We start from the raw sequence: 21,015 nt of genomic DNA on the forward strand, positions 1-21,015 counted from the left end.
AGTTTATGCAGCAACCTATGGTCACTCATTATACTGCTGTAAAACGTATTCTCAGGTATTTAAAAGGTACTATGACTGTGGGAGTAACCTATGCTCATGGAGATCTTCACCTCAAGGCCTTTAGTGATGCAGATTGGGCATGAGATCCCAATGACAGACGGTCCACTACAGGGTTGGTTGTGTTTTTAGGATCCAATCCCATATCTTGGTCTTCTAAGAAACAGCAGACTGTGTCTCGATCATCTACTGAGGCAGAATATAGAGCTCTTTCTTCTACTTCTGCAGAATTGGATTGGATTAAGCAACTGCTTGTCTTTCTGCATATTCCTGTGCCCATACCACCAGTTCTTTTCTGTGATAACTTGTCGGCTATTGCTCTGTCCTTTAATCCTGTCCAGCACCAGAAGACTAAGCATATTGAAATCGATGTCCATTTTGTTCGCGAAAGGGTGGCCACGAAACAATTGACAGTGCAGTTTGTTTCCTCCCAAGAACAGTTTGCTGATATCTTGACCAAAGGTTTAAGTGGTCCTCTGTTTAGAACTCATTGTCTCAATCTCATGCTTAGTTCATCCCAACATGAGCTTGCGGGGGGATGTTAGAATATATAGTCAATGGTCCATGATTGTGACACTTGTCACAATCTTGGTGTTTTGGTTCATTAGTAACTAGTTTTGTAACTGCCCATATAAGGCAAGATTGTTGGATTACTTAGTACGTAAGAAATACTTTAAAGAAATAATATTTCCTCTTCTTCCCTCTCTCTCTCTCTCTCTCTAATCTCTCTCTCTAGTTCTTGCATATTATAGAAAGATTATAGACAGACATATACTTCAATTCATGAAGATTAACAATGGCCAATAGTGCATATGTTCCACGACCTGCATTGTCTGTCCCCGCCTGGCCTAGGATGCGTTCATGGTCATGGATTGGGTGTGGCGTCCAAGGGCCATAACGTTAGCTACAAACTACCTCAATACCCCGCCTGATCGACCAACACCCACACCTGCTATTTGAATCCACTGACCTTGAAGATCCAACGGTGGGGAAGGGGAACCAACTCTCACCAACGCCAACTGCAGCCTCCGCATAAAGTTCATCTCCACAGGTAAATTTTGACGGCACACCAAGAATAACTGGATTTTTAGCTGACCCGGATGACTCCACAATCAACGACTCCAACACGTTGTTCTGGCCTGTAAGGCTTGGTGGTGGCACCATTGCTCTCCGCAACATGTAGGAGATTTATCGCCACTGACAAAATTACAAGCGGTCTCAATGCCAACCCCTCCACTATTGACAGAGAGGCATACCTGGTGGTGGAAGAGAATTTTTCTTTCAGGGAGGATCAGTAATGTCACTCTTCGCCTCAAGGACGCGAGAATCTACAACCAATACATCGTTGAAATGGCCATTGGGGGGACGTCGTTAACCATACCAGCAAAGAATCTCAGCAGGTAGAGGTGAAGCTAAAATCGTATACAAAAACGAGTAATACTTGGAAGTACAACGTTTCATACATATTCACCACTCTGCAATATTTTCACACATATTTCACTCTATAGTTAACAACTTAACAATTACATTATTCTTCAGAAAATTTGCATATTTTGTGTATTTTATTCCCGACCCTACATTCGATGCCGTTGAACTTACTAGTAAAAATACTTTTCTGTAATGATCTTCCAACTGCAGATCTTCTTCTTTCTCCTTCAAACACTTTCTTCAGGGGATTGCTTATGTCACCCAATGCCCAAGCTACCGATATATGAGGGCGTGGAACCTGCAATGAACGACACCCCATGAAGTGAATTAGTTTTTTGAGTAATATTAATGCACATTCATTTGCTCCAATTATTGCTTGAGATCGGTAAAGCACAAAAATGCTAACCTTGTAGAATTCAGGAAGATTGTGAAGCTTATACACCTCATTGACAGCTTGAATCTGCTTTGTTATCTGAAATCAATAGAAATTGAGAACTCTCAGACTTATAGCACTGCGACGGCAGTGATTTGACAATGAAACCTAACTCAAGCATGTATTAACACGAAAAACAAGTATGCTTCGAGTAACCATGTTATTGAAGGAAGTTGGGGTTCCACTAAACCAAATGGCAATATAGGGAGTCGTCCAACTCCTTATAAGCCCTTGTTAGGTTTCTTCTTTCACAGATGTGAGACTCTTTTACCTTCACATCCTCACATACCCCCTAACGTGATGAATTTTTTTCAAGCCAAACACGTGGACAACACAAATTGGATGACGTAAAGCACGTGTGATCGTTGGTCTTTACATGTGGGCCAACCTGCTATGATACCCTGAAGAAATTGGGGTTCCAAGTCTTCCACCGTAAAACCAATTGGCAATATGAAGAGTAGCCCAACTCGTTACAAGCCTTTACCAGTTCTCTTCTTTTACTCCTCCAGCATATCAGGTGAATCAGATCCCCCAATATTTTGTTACCTTTTGTTGCTCGTCCCAACGGACCTTCCACTAAACTAAATTTGACTAGAAGCTATAGCTAACTGTGGTTTTAGTTTTCTTATGTTACATTGCATATAGTGAAGGCTTACTCCCACAAAATAATTTGACGCATAATTTATGCCGGACCAACCAGCATGAGAACCATGAATATATCAGACATTCTTGTCCATTTTCACTTTTCATGTTACAAGCGTATCTAGCACTGAACAATCCGTAAGCTAATAAGCAGATATCGAAGTTTCAAAACCCATGAAATTAGACAGTTACTAAATCATACCTCAGCTAACCCAGCAGCAATGACTTCTATCGACACAAAGGTCCGGGTCTGATCATCGTTAACAAAAACTTCCCATTTGCTAAAATCAATCCAATATCTGTTTCACCACAATAAAATGTATTGAAAACCAAAAATCGACAATCGGGTACAAAAAAGTTGCAGGCTTGCAGCGTTGTGTTAAATAACAGTACTAAAGTTCATGTAAATGTAACCATATACCGCCTCTGAATTTGAAGCTTCTGCCGCAGCATTGTCACCAAGGAATCAATCTGGTTCACCCGAACCGGGACAGTTCTTCCCAGACTTATATGCAATTTTCTACCTAAAGCAACTTGTTCGAGCTTGTGCTTGTCATTCCGCAGAGTGTCAAGCGGGACGTTAACGTCAACGGCATGGAGACCAGGTACCAGAGAATCTAGCTTGTTCAAAAACAAGGCCATCTCTTTCCTCGGTGCTGGCGGTATATAAACTGAAAGTGCACAATTGAACAAGCAAAATCTAACTGCAAAGCGATCGCATTTTTGCTAATCGAGCTGAAATTTCGAGAATTTGATTACCTGGGATGTATACATATACTACGTAGTTCCCTTTGACGTGAGGGAAGTTCCTGACTCTGCTCGGCCGATCGCTTAGTGACAAGTCCAGAAATCCTTCAGAGGACCAAACACTTGGTTGGCAACTTGATGAAAAGCAGTCTCAATAGAAAGTAAAAAAAGAGAGAAAGTTGATGAGAATTGGAGGTTACCCAAGGAATTGGCGCTTTCGAGAAGTGGTAGAGGTGGCGGAGGCAGAGCTGGGGCCGGGTTTTGAGAGTTGTTCAGATCTGGAGGTGGAACCGGTGACTTGGAGCTTGAGGCCGACGACGATGAGTTTCCGTACGAGGCGATCAGGGCCTCCATTTCTCTCTCGCGCAAAAAGTGAACCAGTTCGTCGTGCTATTAACTTGGGCAAGTACTAAAAATTTAGTGTGCCAGAACACGACATCATCTGTTATTAAATACGTGAAAAAAGTTTATTTTCTTAGTGTTCGTTTATTTATATAATGACATATCATGTACCACTCTATATTTTGAACGTTTAAAAAAAATTGTAATGTAGTAATGAAAATACGTTAAGTTCTTGCATAATAATAGATGTTTGAACCATTTAATAATTAATCTAACAAAATCTATCATTTATAAAATAAAATTAAAAAAAAAAAGAAAAAAGAAAATCACAATTTGAAAGTGTTATTGGGTGAACCATTATCTCCAGCCTTCTACAGTCTACTTGCCGACAGTTTTTTTTTTTTTTTACAACCACAAATTTACATTAAAAGGGGTAGAAAAGGTGGGCTAAACTACTTAATGAGTTAATCTAATTTGGTATCTACGTCGAAGAATAAACTGTCGATTTTTCTTTTGAACTTTTACTTATCTTTCAATTTCCTCTATAAACCTTTCAATTGAAAAATTAAGGACTCAAACTAATTTTTTTGGGCGATTTCCCCCTGATGTTAGTTTTATTATTTCCATACAAATTTATGTTAAGTTGAAGCATGTGCACAACATCTGAAGGTAGTCTTTAAAATAATTGATAGCCCTAGGAGAGTCACGCAGTGTGCACATGATAAGAGTTAACGTTAATTTGGATGAAATCTATAAAAAAAAACTAACAGTGGGAGGAAATCGGCAAAAAAAAAAAAGTTTTAAGTTCTTCATTTTCCAATTAAAAAGTTTGGCAGCGAAATCGAAAGCTAAGTGAAAGTTGGAAATTGATAGTTTACTCTTACGTCAAATCTAACTGCAGAGTGAGTTGTGTATAACTCTCTTTCTAATTATTTTTAGACTAAATAGGCAAAATGGTTCCTGAGATTTGCATAACTCATCACTTTGGTCCCTGAGATTGAAAATCAATAGAAATAATCCTTGAGATTGTACACCATCCATCATTTTGGTCCTTCAGTTAAAAACTCTTTAGGCAATTTTCAAAGCTTCGTAACTCAATCGTTTCTTAACCAAATTCGACCGATAATATATCAAAATGAAGATAAGAAAGAGTAGAATAAGTTATACCTATTTGGAACTAATATTTTAAGTGAAAGATGATTCCATCGTGTCATCGTATGTCCATAACATGGACAGGAACTAAAAAAACATATAAATGGATAAGCAGAAGCGCTTCTAATTAAGATAATACAAATTTTCTTTTGGAAGGCAGATTTATATCTTTTTTCCAGTTTGATCGTTTTGATGTTGCCACGAAGCTTGCCATTGCTTGTCGTAGAAGGTAGCTTCATCGGCGAGCTTCCTAAGGTTTCCGACATCTTGTGTTCGCCTAATGAGTATTATAGCAATGACTGTCACGAAAAACCCTGCCTTGCAGATGAAGTTTCCAGTTTGCCCCACAACCCCGAGCCCCGTTAAGGCATCTACAACATATGCCATGAAGAATCCCACCATTGCCGCTCGACCTAATTACAAAGCAACAAAAATTGAAATTGGGTGTATAAGTTCATGTGACGTATGATAAAGCAATGCGTGCGGCAAGAGATACGTAATTCTAATAACAGAGAAGTGTGAGTGTGTGAAGTGATGGGTGATCGGAAACAACCGTTGATCAGCTCAGCCTCCGGGAGATAAGATCTCATCATCCATGCCCACCATGGTATGATGGAGCTCCTAAACACTACCGGGTCATCGTTCATGGATGCTTCCGGGTGAAGCTCAAGGAACTTCCTCCTTTTTGCTTCTGCAGTGCCAACACATATAAAATCAACGATATTCTAATCGAATTTTATATTTGGATTAAATCGAACAGAAGCACAGAAAAATTACAACTCAAACTGAATAAATTACAAACCTGCTAGAATGATGCCATCCCAATACATCTTGCCATTTTTAGAAAACATATTCAGATCCCATGTCCCATTCTTCCACCTCTCATCCCTGAATTTCACAGCGGACAACTCTGCGCCCCTGAGACCATCCTTTGATTTGGAGTCAGCAGCATCCTCTGCCTTGTGTTTTTGGATGCGTAAAGCAGATTTCTCTTGTGCAGATACGTTCAAACTATTTGCTTCCACATTCAGAGCAACAACACACGTTGCTTCTTTCATCCCCAAAGAGCGAGCTCCTGGTTTCGATTGGGGCTGTTTTGTGACTTGATGTGAGCTGCAAACTGTTTGCAGTGAAGCAGAAATGGCAATTGAAGCCATAGCCCTATCTGAGAGAATTTTTTTTTTCTTTCTTCTTTTTGTTCTTATTGATTTGGTTCTTCAGCTTCTTGATTTCTTCCCCTTTTGCAAATGAAATTGTAGATAGAATTGCAGAAAGTGGGGAGGAAAGCCCATGCTTTGAAATTTGAAAGCTTATCCTCCCTCTCGTATTTTTGTCAGTGAAGTTATGGGCAGCCTTTTTGCTGCATCTGCTTTAACCCCGTGCACTTTGAAGAACAAGTAAAAATTGCCAAAAATGACTGTCAAAGAAATCACTCCTTGGAAAGGGGAAATAATTTCCGCACACCCCTTTGCTTGCACACTTATGTTTATTTTTGTCCATTAATTCTGCTTTGATCTAACTCAATCCAAATATTAGAAATAAACAAGGGCGTGCAGGGAAAGAAAAATGCGCTCAAATCTCTTCTCGAGATTAAATATCACATGGAACTATTTACCATAAGCACTACTGATAGGAGTATAATAACAGAAACTAGCAATTTTATCATTTAAGACACATTGGAACAAGAAAAATCAGAGTTTTTTTTTCCTTAACAAATCAATCCCTCTAATCAAATACAAATTCTGAATGCAAACAGTTACTGACGAAAAAAAGAGCCGAGAAATTTGGAGGTTAACTAAGAATGGCTTCAAATCTGCCTTCTTCAACTATGACTATATATGTAAAGGGGGAAAAAAGGAAATGCAACAGGCTAACAGAAGAAGCTCCTTATGCTTCCCAACCCCTTAAGTTGGTGGCGCGCGCAACCCGGTTTACACCCAATGTGAAGGCACCCATTCTGAGATTACAATCATAGGTCTTGCACATGCTCTTGATGTTATGAAACGCCCGAGTCATGTACCTCTGAAGCTCGTTATTCACTTTCTCTTCCTCCCACATAAACCCTTGAATGTTCTGCAACAAAATAAGTCGAATTTCAGCATGTTAAAATTATGTCTCTAAAATTCAAATGCAACTTAGAAAAATCGAGCTAAAGTCCTGTCAGTCACCTGAACCCACTCAAAGTAGCTAACAGTCACACCACCAGCATTTGCGTATATGTCTGGCAGTATGATAATCCCTTTCTTGGATAAAATCTGCATCAACAAAAAATCATTTCAGAACTGGAACTATCTTTTTCCGTATTCAAAATCCCGGAAGAATGAAAAGGTAATAGTACCTCATCAGCTTCTGGATCGGTAGGGTGATTTGCTGCCTCAACAATGAATTTTGCTCTCACAGATGAAGCATTTTCCCTTTACAATAAGATGATTAGAACAAATTAATCTATGACAGTGATTATGCAGCCAATATATGCAACATTGTACAAGAAACAATGAAAGCAGTGATGTTGTCGGAAAAAGCTCAAACCTGTTCAGAACTCCACCTAAAGCAGAAGGGATGAGAACATCGCATTCGTGTATAAGTATCTCATTAGGATCCATGTTATCTCCGCCACTGAAATTTAACAGACTCCCAGTGCTTTCCTTGTGCTTAACCAACTCAATGATATCAAGCCCATTCGGGTTCTTAACTGCACCACTAATGTCACTTACAGCAATGACCTTACCACCTTTCTCATGTATAAGCTTTGCTGCCCAGGATCCCACATTTCCGAAACCCTATAAAAGTTTACCCAAAACTCAACTTGTTTACATCATTACCGAAACTTCTTAACAAACATGACAGCATCAAACGTGCATACATACCTGAATAACAAAAGTCAAGCCCTTGCATGACTTCCCATATTCTGCAAGTAAAGCTTCTGTTCCAAAAACAACACCGCGACCAGTTGCAGCCTCCCTACCTAGTGATCCCCCAAGATCCTAAAATCCCAAACACACGAGAAAACTTAGACAGTTCCAGTGACATATATTTGATCCAATTCTAGGAAACCGATTTTCAGCTTAATTTTCTCAGTGTCGAATACTTACTATGGGCTTTCCAGTGACAACAGCTGGTGAGTGACCATGAAATTTGGAGTACTCATCCAAAATCCATGCCATGGTCTGTGCATTGGTGCCCATATCGGGTGCGGGAACATCAGTATGAATTCCAATGAGATCATGGATTTTCTGAGTGAAGACGCGAGTCAGACGCTCCAACTCGCTCATACTTAAGTCCCTCGGGGTGCATCCAATTCCACCCTTGGCTCCACCATATGGAATGTCTGCCACAGCAGTCTTCCAGGTCATCAGCTGAGCCAGGGCATTCACTTCATCCGGATCAACCTTTAATAAACAAACCAACAACAAATTCAATACAGAATTCACCAACAGAACATACATTTTGCTAATCTATACCGATGTTTTCTTGTGTGATTGCATATGAACAGGTTAGCCAAACCAATTAGAAGCCAAAAACACAATTACAGGTAACGCAAATGCATCATTACACTTGTTCTTAACATATTTATGCAAATCTATTCTCTAATTAAAAATTATACCAGTTCGATTGGTACCCAAAATTTCAGAAACAAAGTTCAACTCCTTTTTTTTGTTACTGAAGGGAATCGAACCCTGAATGTATCATAATCCTAACGCGTTACCACCACCCCACCCTCACCACTTGGACCGAAAAGCTAGTATCTTTAACGATCATTCCTCCCTCCTGGCCTTTTTCTAGAATATGATGATAAAAGTATTCGGCTTTATCTCCAAAAAACAATCAAATCACTGGGTCTAGACAGAGAACCCCAAAACCCAAATGACATCTTGTCGAACAGAAAACAAATGGATAAAGAAAAAACAAGAAAAACAAAATACAAAAACCAAATTAAGACATCATCGTCACCTCAGGATGATATCTGATCCCTCCCTTCATTGGTCCACGTGCATTATCATGTTGCACTCTGAATCCAACGTACGACACCAAGCTTCCATCGTCCTTAGGAATTGTGCACTCCACCTAATCAACACACACACATATACACACAAAGTTCAGAACTTTCTCAAGAAACAAACAGAAATTAATCAAAACATTTACTCTAAACAAAAATAAATAAATAAAAAAAAGACAGAAAAAGCAGCTGATGAACAACCTTGATCTCTCTGAAGGGGATCAAGAGACTCTTCTCAATCTTCGCATCGAGTCCGAGAATACGCGCGGCGTTTTTGAAATTGCGGCTTGTTGCGGCGAGGGCGTTCATGGCTGCCGATCAAACTCGAAAACAGAGAAAACCCAGAAAAAATGATGTGATGGGAAATGCTCAAAGCACCAGAAAAACTCCAAATTTGTAGGAAAGTAACTTGCGTTGTGGCAAAAATGGTGAAATGGGGTAAGTGAGCCAGTCAAAAACGAAGACTGCGAGTTGGGCAAAGGGTGAAGTGGTTGGTGAGTATATATAGGGAAGGAGGAGTATAAAATGAAAGCAGAGCTGCCACTGATTTTAGAGAGAGAGAGAGAGAGAGAGAGAGAGAGAGAGAGAGGGATTGGTGCTGTGTGTATGCTTAGATGGATACACTAATGAGGATTTATAGGGATAAGATTGAAGAGCTTGGTCAAGTAAAAAGCTAACAAGAACAGTGGTGATTTACGAAAAAGCCACTCGGATCTGATGCTTGGTGAGTTATGAGATGAAGGGCATAACCGTCAATGTAGTGAGCAGTCAAGGAAAGCCAGCAGGTGAAATTATGTGCATGGCATTAATTAAAATTATATTATATTTTAATTTGAATGGGAGGGAGATGGGTGACGGCCAATGAAATTTTGCCTGGTGGAAAACAACCTCCTCGGGACGCCGCGCGCTAGGCTACTAGTTTGGACCGCGTTTCGCCGCGTTTTGGTGATGACGTGGAGAGAGATGATTGAAAGGAAAGGAATCGTCTTCGGACTTTTCTACCAAATCCATCAAATTCTTTAATCCGGATCCTTGAAATTTGATTCAACGGTTAAAGTTATTATAACTTTTAAAGAAAATCCTTGTTTTTAGCCGTTGAATCAAATTTAAAAAGTCCGGATTAAAGAATTTGGTAAAAAGGATCTGGAGATGATCCTTGATTGAAATGGAAGGTGACCGTATGGATCAGGATCCTCTCCTGAGCAAAGGGTGAGGATCCTCTTGACCAAGCTCATCGGGCAGTTGAAATTTTATCCAACGGTTACAAACATGGAACCCCTCTAAAAGTTATAATAATTGTATCTATGGGATAAAATTTTAACAATCTGATGAACTTGGTCAGGAGGATCCTCATCCTTTGCTAAGGAGAGGATCCCGATACGTGACTGTATAACGTGTTAGTTTTGATTTTTGACTTTTATCCTTTTTTATTTGCTTGAAATGTAAAGGTGTCGTGCAGTATCTGAATTGTAATTATTTTGTTAAAATATTGGAATAAGCTTTTTTATCTCTTTGTTTCTACCTATGGTTTGGAATAAGCTAGGTCACTCATTTGGACCGACGTTTCGCCGCGTTTTGGTGATGACGTGGAGAGAGAGAGATATGATTGAAATGGAAGGTGACTGTATAACGGGTTGGTTTTGATTTTTGATTTTTATCCTTTTTTATTTGCTTGAAATTTAAAAGGAAAATTAATAAAAAAATGTTTGAAAATTTTAAATTTTAACAATAAAGACAAAATAAAAGGTAAAATAAATAATACCATGATTAATTTTTTAGTGTAAAAATGTGATTTTTCATTAAAATAAACAGTATCGAAAGCTTTTCGTTAAAGTTCTCAAATTTAAAAGATGTTGTGCAGTATCCGAATTATATTTATTTTGTTAAAATATGAAAAAGCTCGGTCTCGGCGCATTATGACTGAATTTGGAAAGAGAACTCGCTTGGTACCAAAATACGTGAATAGCATGCTTTAATGTTATAATGTGCGACTGAGCATTCATCGCAAATCTTTTGGTAAAAATTGGTGACCGAAAAGGTCCAAGCTTTGGTGATTTCCTTAACAAAACAGGCACAAACAATAAGATTCATGAAACGTTCGCTTTCTCTCTTCTTGAAACTTTGTCTACTTTGCTAGCACCTAAAGAACATCCATCTCTTTACACAAAAGAGGGGGAATCAAACTCAAAATCTCGAGCGGTAAACGCTATTAACTTGCATACAAATCCCAAGCCAATATGACTCATGAAATCAGATTTTCATGTAATTAGTCTTCATCAGATGCTTGAAGGCAAATAATGATGTATACCGCTTAGCCATCGTATCATCATGGAGTTCAAATTCGGAGAAAAATCGTTCCGATCAATCCAAAGCAAAGTACATTTTACTCTACCAGCAAAGATTGACAACTGATCGAAGGGCAGTTTTGAGTTAGGCCTTTAGCAAGGCACCTAAACAGATCTTCAACTCAATCGAAACTAGTAGAGGGCATAAACAAAACTGTCTTCCAAGCTATAAAAGAAAATACCAGATGGTCTTCTCAAAGCTCTGTGATATAACGTCACGATCTCACCAACCAAACTCACATGTGCTCATAAGTGCCCTCAAAGATTCTAACATCATATTGTCAGAATCTCTTTGAAAGATGGAAACCGCTGCACCTTCAGTTCTTGACCATTCTCCTACAATCAACGACAATTTTCAAAACACGTACTAAAAGACTGAAATATAATGAACAAGATAACTTATCCCAGCCAAAGGCCATTCTTTCCATGATTTCAAAATACATTAAGTCTTAAAAGTGCCAAGATTCTGCCACCGGATAACGAAAATCGCAGACCATCCATAATCTCAAGTGGTCAGCCAATAGGGTAAACATACCATTGCACTAAAATACAGTGACAGAATAGTTGTGAATATACTTTAATTTAAATGAAAGTAATGCGAAAAATTTTGATACAAAGAACCCCTTACAATACAATTTTCCCGTCGTGTAGGCCAGACAAAAATTAAGGTGACCATCTATTTGAAAACATTAAACTAGTAGAGCTTTGAGATCAATGAAATAAGCATCTTATAAGTCACTCTCACCAAAATGGCTCAGATTTTTTACTAGATCTGCTCAAAGAACAACTGCAGAGTAGCTGTTCTCACCCTGAGAGGTGTAGTTTAACAAGAGCACATCATCATTGCCATGTATAGGTGGGAGGGGGAACAAAGACTATAACAAAAAACCACGAACAATTAGGAGCGATATGATATGTTCACAACACCTGGTAGCTACTTGATAAGCAATTCAAAGTTGCCCCATCTACTATTTCCACTCCCTTGTGGTATTTTAACACCCAATCCCACCCCAAGAAAAACGACAAAACGAAAGAAAAGAAGAAACAGAAACTTCTTTGGTTCTTTTCCATTCTCCTCCCAATTTTCAGCTGGCAGTGAAAATTACATAATCAGATGGAGTATGCGGAATGTGATAAACTAGTCACTGAATGCTACCGCTAACCAATAATTTCATAGAGCAGAAAGGTTTTGTGAATTAGCTAATCACTATCAAAGCAACGAGAGAGAAATGCAGAAGCGGTGAATACTATAGATTGTCATAATGCTAATCTCATAAGCCTGAAGACCAAGAAATTAAAACTTACCTCGCCTGATTTATTTTCCATTGCTGTTATTATATTGTCAAGTTAACCGTCTTTCCTATAGTAATAACCACATGCATAAATCAGGAAACTGATCTAGTATGGTCTTTTGGTTAAAAATTGCAGAAACCATGTGCTTCCAGAATAACAATTAAAAAAACTAGATAAAGTTAATTAACATACTTCCTCTTTCGTCGATCAACCCCACTATTCCTCGGTTCAACTTTTGGAGCAGACCCAGGGGGCATAGCATACTGCATAGGAGAAGGGGCTGGAGCAATTGCTGTAACAGAAACAGAAGTAGCCGGCACAGGTGGAACGGGAGGCACAGCTTGCCGAGTTGGTGCAGGTGGTGGAAGTGCAGGAACGGGTTCAGGGAGGGGTCTCGGTAATATATGTTTCAAACGGTTGTTCCTATAGTTCTTCCAGAAGTAGAATTGCTGCCTATGTGCCAATTCCTAGAAATAAAAAGAAAAACCAGATGAATATGCTGCTGGCTTCAACATACAGTTCCAAAGAATTAAAATTTCAAGGGAGAAAATGCATACAGAGACTGACGTTGTTTCCAGGATGTGCCATTGCAGCGCGAAAGTTCGCATTTTGAAGTTGCACAAGAAAAAACAGGTAATGAGGATACCTGAACAATTACAAGAAAAAATGTCTTCAAGGGACAGAAATTAAAACCTCAGAAAACAATGTAAGACCATTCAATCAACTCGAAACGACCACAAAGCTATCACACGAGACGGGTTTCCGCTCACATTATAAATCTCGTATACTCGGGACGCTGCCAATACTGAAGATGTTTCAAGTACCCAATGAAAGCATCATCCTCAAAGTAACGATTCTGAGCCAAATCTACATTACATATACAAAATGTAAGCTGCAGGGAATCAAATGCAAGGACAAACTTAAAGGAAAAAAAAAAAATCCAAATAGTAAGAGATATATATATATGTACACACACACATACAGTGAATGTAGGTGGGATTTGCGAGGCACTGGACGAACTCCAATTCGAGCAAGAATCGCTGCCGGCCGTCATCTGGGTCCTTGTAAATACTGTTTGTCCTGAAATTACAAGCACAAATCAATCAATTGAACGAGTTCGTTCTCTGTTGCAATCAAATGGGTAAAATTTAAGAAATTAACTAAGATGTGTTTGGCAGCCGAGAAAGTGGAGGAATCAGAAGGAAAGGCAGAAACTTTAGTGATGAATTGAACAGAAAGGGGAAAGGAAGAAGGTGGGTTTGCTTACGGGGGTGGAGTATCGGCTGTGTCATCACTCTCTGTGCAGGACGCCATTAAATATCAACACTTTCAATCGGAAAGCACCCAGATTTTGGGAGCGATCCTGAATCGAAAGCAACGAGTATGGGCCGGGCCGGCCTAAACAGACCCCAATCTCAAAATGACTATTTAGCCCAGTGCGGCATTGTCACACTCACTGTTTTTAAGTAGAGTGATAATGTTAGACTATTTGAATTGGCCCTGTAGTTTCTTCCTTCTTAATGCAAACAAAATCTGGCAAAACATGTTTAAAGCAGATTTTTGGTTGCTTAATACGATAGTTAACAAAATTAGTATATTAAGAACCTACAAAAGGGACCTAATGCATCTTTTACATGGTTAAATCAACAGTATATCATCCCAGATTTTGTTTACATGGTTAAAACAGATTTTTCTTGCATTTTGTTTGCTTAATCCGACAGTTTGATTTTTGTATCGTCTGGAGCAGTTCATCACATATTAAGAATCTTTTATACAAAACAATTTGTGCAACACTAGTTTAGTAATTTTTGTTTTTTGTTAGATCTTGTGGTTGCAACTATCTGTTTATTCAATTACTTGTTTGCTTGCATATTGTTTTACTTTTTCTTATTCCATTTATGCGATAGATCTTATATTGAAGTTGTGAATTTAGAGGAAAAGAGTTGCACACGCTGACAATTTGATCTTGACCAACTACTTTGCTCACATGCTTGTGCTGCATGTAGACGCTGACAAATTTCATGTTATCATATGTCTTCCCATTATTATACCATAAACTCTTTAGTCATTGCATATGTAAAAGCTATATGGCCAGTTGGTGATTAGATTGATTGAATAATAACTGATGATGTACGTGAAATAATTACACGAAGAAGATATGGTAGGCGCAAAGAAAAGAGGATCCCATGACGTGGAGAAGGAAAATCAACTCGAAAGTGTTCAAAATGTGGTTCAAATGGCCATTGTAAACAAACTTGTAGGAATTCCGTTCCGCTTCATCCTACTTCGTGAGAGATTTTTAATGTGACCGGAACACGGGATAGTACATCATGTGTCATTATACAAATAGTATGATATGTGTGTTAAAAAGTTAATAATTTAAAAAAACAATTTTCCACCACTTATAAAAAAAAAAACGTGGTGTATCATCCGTGTTCCGGTTACAATGAAAAATTTCTCCTACTTTGTAGAACTTTTATTATATTTAGGTGTGGTGAATAAATATTTTGAAGTTGAGACCTAACAAAAGAAGTAAACCCGAAGTGTCGACTTATAACATCTTATCAATTTTTTTCTTTGAATTTTTTTTTTTCAATAAATCATGAATTTGTCTAGACTAGTTTAAGTTTAATGCAAGTATGTTGTTATAGCCGTTTGTGTGGAGTGACACGCCCTGATCCCGATATTTCCTGAATATCAGGATACGCACGTGCTGGCCAACACCTGAAGGTGACGAAAGCCATTTATTGAGTGCAAATGCTGAAAACAAAGGATAGATATCTGGGGTGGGCCCCTTGGGTACACCATTTAAAACCCAAAAACCATTTTTTTATAAACCCTTTAGGAGACAACTCAAACGCCGACAAAGGGGATCTCGTTGTTGCATAGCTCAGGTCGGAGTTTTGACCATCTTATTATTATTTTAGATGTACATACAATCATTTAAATTTGACAAAAAAAGATAATCCTTGGATTTTTGATATCTGCAGTATACGCTATACATGAATTATTTTTTGCTGGGAACCATAAATCTGTTACAAGGACATAGAATTTAGTTTGAAGTTGAACATATGTATAGTGAAGATGACAATTTCGTTGTGCATGTTTATGAATTTTGTTAGTGCAAGCTGAACATGATCAGGCCAATTTTTCTATGCCGTATTTGCCAACAGAATCAATCACCGCCATAGTCTTTAATTTCATGGATCAACAATACTTGATTATAGCACAAAAAGTATTTTAGTTAACAACTAATTATACGTAGAAATTGAGGGGTATTTTTATCTATTTAAGTACATTTAAGATATATTTGAACGCTTTTATAAAAATTGACATTTTTTAATTTAAAGGTTAATTTTTGTTTATATCTGATAAATTCTCTTTCATAAGTCATCTAATAATAAGTGTTAACGTGGAGTGTATGTACTAATAAAAAAACCCTAATTTTTTTTTAATTATAATCTCTCTTACTAGACCTCTCCTCTTCCTCAATTTCTCCGGCCTTTTTCTTGATCTTCTCACTTTTCCGTCTTTTTTCGTCTGTCTTTCTTCTTCTTCTCCGTCTTCAGTTGAATACTTTTCCGTCTTTTTTCGTCTGTCTTCTTCTTCTTCTCCGCCTTCAGTTGAATAGAAAAGATGCGTCTTTTTCGATGATATCAACATCAACCCACCTGTACCTCCCAAAAATCCCCAGACTATATAAATATTGCGCTTAGACGCTCGATAGTTCAATTCCTTGAGTCCCTTTGCCATAAGCAAAGGTTAAAGAACTGAATAATACGGGAGTTTTGTTGTAGCAGGAGCTGGAGGCTTGATATGGGCATGAAGTTTCAAGAGGTTGGAGGGGAGATCTCGGTAGGGTCGACGTAGGAGAGTTTTGATGTGGCAGGAGCTGGATACTGAATAGACAGTTCTCAATATCTCCTGCTGCCAAATTTGACAGCAGTTTCAAATATTTTTTAATTAATTATTAAATGTTTTTTATTAAAATTTTATCAAATCTGCTACTCTTCTCCCTTGCTAGAACATGAGAATCTCAACCCCACCGTCTTCTTCTTCCCTTTTCTGAGAACCAAACCCCGAAACAAACGTCACGATCTCAACCTAAAACCCCGAAACAAACGGTGTTTGGATTTCGATAAAGAGGAGAATTGGTTTGTTAGATAGCTGGTACAAAAGAGATCGTCTCCTCAGTTCTATGTACAGTTAATGTAGTCATTCTCTCGCCTGTCTGTCATTCTTTCACTCATCTTTCGCTCTCAATTCCGCTCCCCCGCTCGCGGACCTTCCCTACGGTCGAGTTGCCCCGCCCATTTCCTCTCAGACAAGCACGTAACCACCTACTGATATCGAGCTAGGTCCAGATAACTAAATTGATTGTATGACCATGATAAAAATTCCTCTTCATTTTGTTGTGCTCAGCGAAAGAATTGCCTAAGCATAGATCTCTCCCTCCGAAGTTCAAGAATCAAATGATCTAGACTTTTAAAATTTGATCTAACGGCAAAAAATCATTATAACTTTTAAATTTTTTTACTAATTTCTTTGTTTTTAGCTGTTGGATCAAATTTTAAAGGTCTAAATCATTTGATCCCTAGATTTTGGAGGAAGAGATTCGGAGATGATCTCTTTCCTTAGATGATAGTTTATTTTACACGTGTCATTAATTTAGTGAGCTACATAGGATAGTCAGCAAAGTTATCCTGAACAGTGAGTACTCAAGTATTCTTGAGGTTTATTTTTGTATTTTATAAAGAACAATAATTGAGTCCTCATCATTCAGGACCCTTTATACTGATCATCCTATGTGGAACAATCAAATAAAGACACCTGTCCTACCTATATTTAACTACAACTGAAGCAATCAATATTCTAGAATCCAAACATGTTCTTCCTCCCTCAGCCACCTTTGCTGACCCTTGCTCTCCTTCACTGTCGTCGGCGGCCGATATCTCAACCCCATCTACTCCTCTCGTCCGGCAACCACTTACACGTCTCCTCTTCCGGCTTCCCTTCTCTATCAACCCCACCCACCACTCCTCCTCTAACCAACCTCGTCGACCCCGTCTTCAATCCATCCTCTTCTTTCCAGATGCGACCATGGCAGCAAGAAGAGGAAGGTGGTGGCGAGTCGCAACCGGTGAGTGGGCAGGTGCAGAGGTGCTCCCATGGCTTCCACCGAAAAGAACATGAGGGATTTGGGGTTGGACCAACCAAGAGGTTGGAGGGGAGTTGTGGGTAGTCGACGTAGGAGAGGTTGGAGGAAGGGATGGGTGGCCAGCTCTGCGATGGCATAGGAAAGGGGAAGAAGAAGATGGGTGTTCGGTCATATGTTCAAAAGCGAGAGCTGGTGTTTGGTTACAAGGATTGCAATAGTCAAGAGGAGTATAAAATGAACAGGTGTTATAATTTTATTGGGTCACGTAGTATGGTAAGCAAGTTGGGTACTCTCTGAAGAGTACCAAGGTATTATTTGAGATGATATTTCATGTCATGTCATATTAGGTTTAACTTCTCGATTAGAAAACATTTTGTTGTCTTTTCTTATTGTTATTGTTAATTTTGACATTTTGATATAATGTTGTACTTAATATAGTAATCATTTTTGAGAGAGGATCATCGCCGGATCCTCTTTGTGAGGATTCCGAGGATTTTCTAATCATATCTGTTCATCGTATATCGTACGATCAGTTTTTGTCAAGTACTGTTTATATTCAATTTTAAATAAAAAAATTTACAATAATTTTTGACCGCGATAAACGAATATGATTGAAGGATTTCCAGAATTCTCGCAAAGAGAATCCGGGGAGATCCTCTAGATCTTTTGTTTTATATGTAATCTCTCTTCTCCCTCATTTTCGCCGGCCTTTTTTCCCTTTTATCTTCTCATTTTCTCCGTCTTCTTCATCTTCTTCATCGTCATTAAAATAGCGGATTTTTCGATGATATCAACATCTTTCGACCTGTAACTTTAAAAAAAAGCTAGCCTTTTTCGAAACCTGACAAGCCTAATATTCCCTACTTTGGACTATCGAATCCTTCTCTCCTGCCATGGAAGCAAAGGAAAAGAATTGAATAATATAGGAGTTTTGATGTGGCAGGAGATGGAGGCTTGATCTGGGAATGACGTTTCAGTTTCGTATTCTTTCTGCCGTTCTCTATCGAAGTTGTGAGAACAGTTGCAGATGATTTGTTGGCACGGCTTTTTCTCGACTGAGCTTTCAAGTGTTTTGTTTTGTTTTGTTTTTACACGGTTGGTAAGGTATTTTTTTTCTAATTTAATCAAAAGGAAACGAAATAATTATTTCCACATTACCAAAAGGCACATGCCTAGAAATTCATGAGACGAATGCATTTACGTAATACAATCACCATATAACTAAAGCATCCCATTCTGGTTTTGGGGTTCTTTGGTGCCCTTCGATATGATCATCAGCTCCTTCATTTTGTCACGGACATAACAAATTGCTGCCTTCATTCTGTCACAGACATAACGAACACCTGCCTTCATTCTGTCACAGACATGACGAACACCTGCCTTCATTTTATGATGGACATAACGAACAGCTGCATTACAGAGTCTTTTTAGGGTTTGGTAGGACTTGGTCACAATTATCGCAAAATATATGACCCAACATGCGAGAGTAAACCAACCAAAATTTGGAACGAGGATGAGCACCATTAGAATCAATGCAAGAGTTCCGCACAAGAGGCTGAGTTTGTTCATCAATTCACATATCTCTGTATTGTTGGAAGCTTGGAATATCTTGACAGTCGCCAATGCCCCCGCGTAAGTGAATAAATCAGCGATCAACATCACAACAGTGTTGTGGTCTGTGACAAATGGAGACGGCATATCTCCAGTCGCATGCTTCACCTGGAGGAGGACTCCTAGCATGGTGAGGAGAAAGAATATACATTTGTGTTCTGACGGTAGAGAATTGGAATGACCACCCTCCACCCTAGTGCTGCTGCGAATGGTATACATATATAATGGATGTGAAATTTACATAGAGGATGTCTGCCCACAACGCAAGCACATTTGCTAGCCAACTAAAGAACATGAGCTTATCTAAGACCCCTTTTGATATACATACTACTAATTGTTTCTTCACCCTTCTTCATTCGTCATTTCTTCCATAAATGTACGTACATATTAAATTTCTCGTATATTTATTGCACACAAATGTTAAAAGCGAAACAATTATCAAACATGCACTAATTGAATTCCACAACGGCTTATCTAATCAAGTTAAAATGTCACAAAACCAAAAAATTATTAGATCGTACACTACTATGACACTAGCACATGGTAATTCCACCCAAAATTTGACAAATATTTCATTGTTATACTGCTGGAATTAAAAACTTCATTTAGTATAACCAAAAAAAAAAAAAAAAAAACTTCAAGACATAAAAATACCCCATGACCACCTCCCACCTTCCTCCCCGATGATTCCCCGTCCTTATCAGTTAGCCCCCATAGCTTCACTCCTGCTATGAGGCTGCCGCCCCTCTCTATCTCTTCCCCAAAACCTCAACGATTTCTGCATATGGTAAATACAATTATAAATAACCATTAATTTGGACTACTAATTAGAGACATGGATTATTCCCACCAAATGGAAAGGCAGCTGGGTTGCCAGGAAGGACTTTCCGGCCAACCTGTGTAACCGCAAGCTCATCGGCGCGCGTTTCTTCTCCGCCGGCTTCGAATCCACTAACGGCAAGATGAATGAGACCCCTCGGAGTACCGCTCCACTAGAGACTCCGACCGTCACGGGACTCACACGTCTACTCTCGGGTATGCCAAGGGACTCTGGCTCGCGGCGTACAATGTTTGCTGGAGCGCCGACTACTACGAGCTCGACATCCTCGCCGCCGTCACCGGCGGCTGCGATGTCGTTTCCCTCAGTGTAGGCGGCGTCGTCGTCACCGCGGAACTATTTTTCATTTTCTATTTTTTTTCAGTTTATAATTCCTCCACAACACCCCCATAATCCAAGATTTTAGGATTATTTGCGTCGAGACAACGGGTTCTAAACAGAAGGCAGATCTTTTTTCCCAGCTGATTTTGAAAGAACAAAATATGAAAGGGAAGAAGAGAGCTTTCCACATAACTATCCAGAAATATGAGAACAAAATCACAGCATACATACATATATGATATATGCATGCATGGCGAAGTATGGAAAACGAGCAAACGGGCAAAAGTGAAGCAAAGAAAATGTACTAACAGTGGGAGCCGTCGAGAGTAACCAAAGTTGAGTCCTCCATTGCACTGCTTTGCGTAGAGCGCTCAGTCGTACTCATTAATTCCCTCCTCCTCCTTCTTCTTCTTCTTCTTCTTCTTCTTCTTCTTCTGGTCAAGTAAGTCTTACCAAATGGTTTTTTTATCTGAAATTTCGGGGGACGACAAAGGGTTACATCGTATATTCCCCTGTGTCAATTTCGGGTGACGACAAAGGATCGTCGAGGGATGTATTCTGTATTCCTTTGTCGTGATTTCTTTGTTCCATCGATGAACTCTAGTTAATCTGTTGAGGTCAAGAGAAGACGGATTGACAGAATTCTGATTT

General features: G+C 39.0%; 4 protein-coding genes across 5 annotated transcripts; all 4 read right to left on the bottom strand.

The window, feature by feature from the left end:
• Positions 1-1,458: 1,458 nt before the first annotated feature.
• On the bottom strand, positions 1,459-3,708 carry LOC137720996 (uncharacterized). Its single transcript, XM_068460125.1, has 6 exons — positions 3,508-3,708; positions 3,320-3,412; positions 2,982-3,231; positions 2,763-2,859; positions 1,892-1,957; positions 1,459-1,783 (listed from the first exon to the last, which is right to left on the bottom strand). Exons 1-6 carry the CDS (start codon positions 3,659-3,661, stop codon positions 1,586-1,588), a joined length of 858 nt encoding a protein of 285 aa, XP_068316226.1. The 5' UTR covers positions 3,662-3,708; the 3' UTR covers positions 1,459-1,585.
• Positions 3,709-4,826: 1,118 nt separating this feature from the next.
• Positions 4,827-6,164, bottom strand: LOC137720204 (light-harvesting complex-like protein 3 isotype 1, chloroplastic). Its single transcript, XM_068459242.1, has 3 exons — positions 5,604-6,164; positions 5,355-5,492; positions 4,827-5,214 (listed from the first exon to the last, which is right to left on the bottom strand). The coding sequence occupies exons 1-3, from the start codon at positions 5,956-5,958 to the stop codon at positions 4,964-4,966; spliced, it is 744 nt and encodes a 247-aa protein (XP_068315343.1). The 5' UTR covers positions 5,959-6,164; the 3' UTR covers positions 4,827-4,963.
• A 273-nt stretch (positions 6,165-6,437) lies between these two features.
• LOC137720203 (glutamate dehydrogenase 2) lies at positions 6,438-9,378 on the bottom strand. Its single transcript, XM_068459241.1, has 8 exons — positions 9,000-9,378; positions 8,753-8,866; positions 7,894-8,190; positions 7,669-7,785; positions 7,331-7,581; positions 7,140-7,215; positions 6,970-7,056; positions 6,438-6,874 (listed from the first exon to the last, which is right to left on the bottom strand). Exons 1-8 carry the CDS (start codon positions 9,105-9,107, stop codon positions 6,689-6,691), a joined length of 1,236 nt encoding a protein of 411 aa, XP_068315342.1. The 5' UTR covers positions 9,108-9,378; the 3' UTR covers positions 6,438-6,688.
• Positions 9,379-10,844: 1,466 nt separating this feature from the next.
• On the bottom strand, positions 10,845-13,810 carry LOC137721404 (mediator of RNA polymerase II transcription subunit 31-like). Of its 2 annotated transcripts, XM_068460499.1 has the most exons (7): positions 13,704-13,810; positions 13,419-13,516; positions 13,207-13,303; positions 13,004-13,082; positions 12,629-12,903; positions 12,449-12,503; positions 10,845-11,479 (listed from the first exon to the last, which is right to left on the bottom strand). In XM_068460499.1, the coding sequence occupies exons 1-6, from the start codon at positions 13,748-13,750 to the stop codon at positions 12,491-12,493; spliced, it is 609 nt and encodes a 202-aa protein (XP_068316600.1). In that variant the 5' UTR covers positions 13,751-13,810; the 3' UTR covers positions 10,845-11,479; positions 12,449-12,490. The 2 variants fall into 2 exon arrangements, with proteins under 2 accessions (XP_068316600.1, XP_068316599.1); XM_068460498.1 differs by lacking the exon at positions 12,449-12,503.
• Between the last annotated feature and the right edge of the window lie 7,205 nt (positions 13,811-21,015).

The sequence above is a fragment of the Pyrus communis genome, chromosome 16 (genome assembly GCF_963583255.1).
Source record: "Pyrus communis chromosome 16, drPyrComm1.1, whole genome shotgun sequence".
NCBI classification, from domain to species: Eukaryota; Viridiplantae; Streptophyta; class Magnoliopsida; order Rosales; family Rosaceae; genus Pyrus; species Pyrus communis.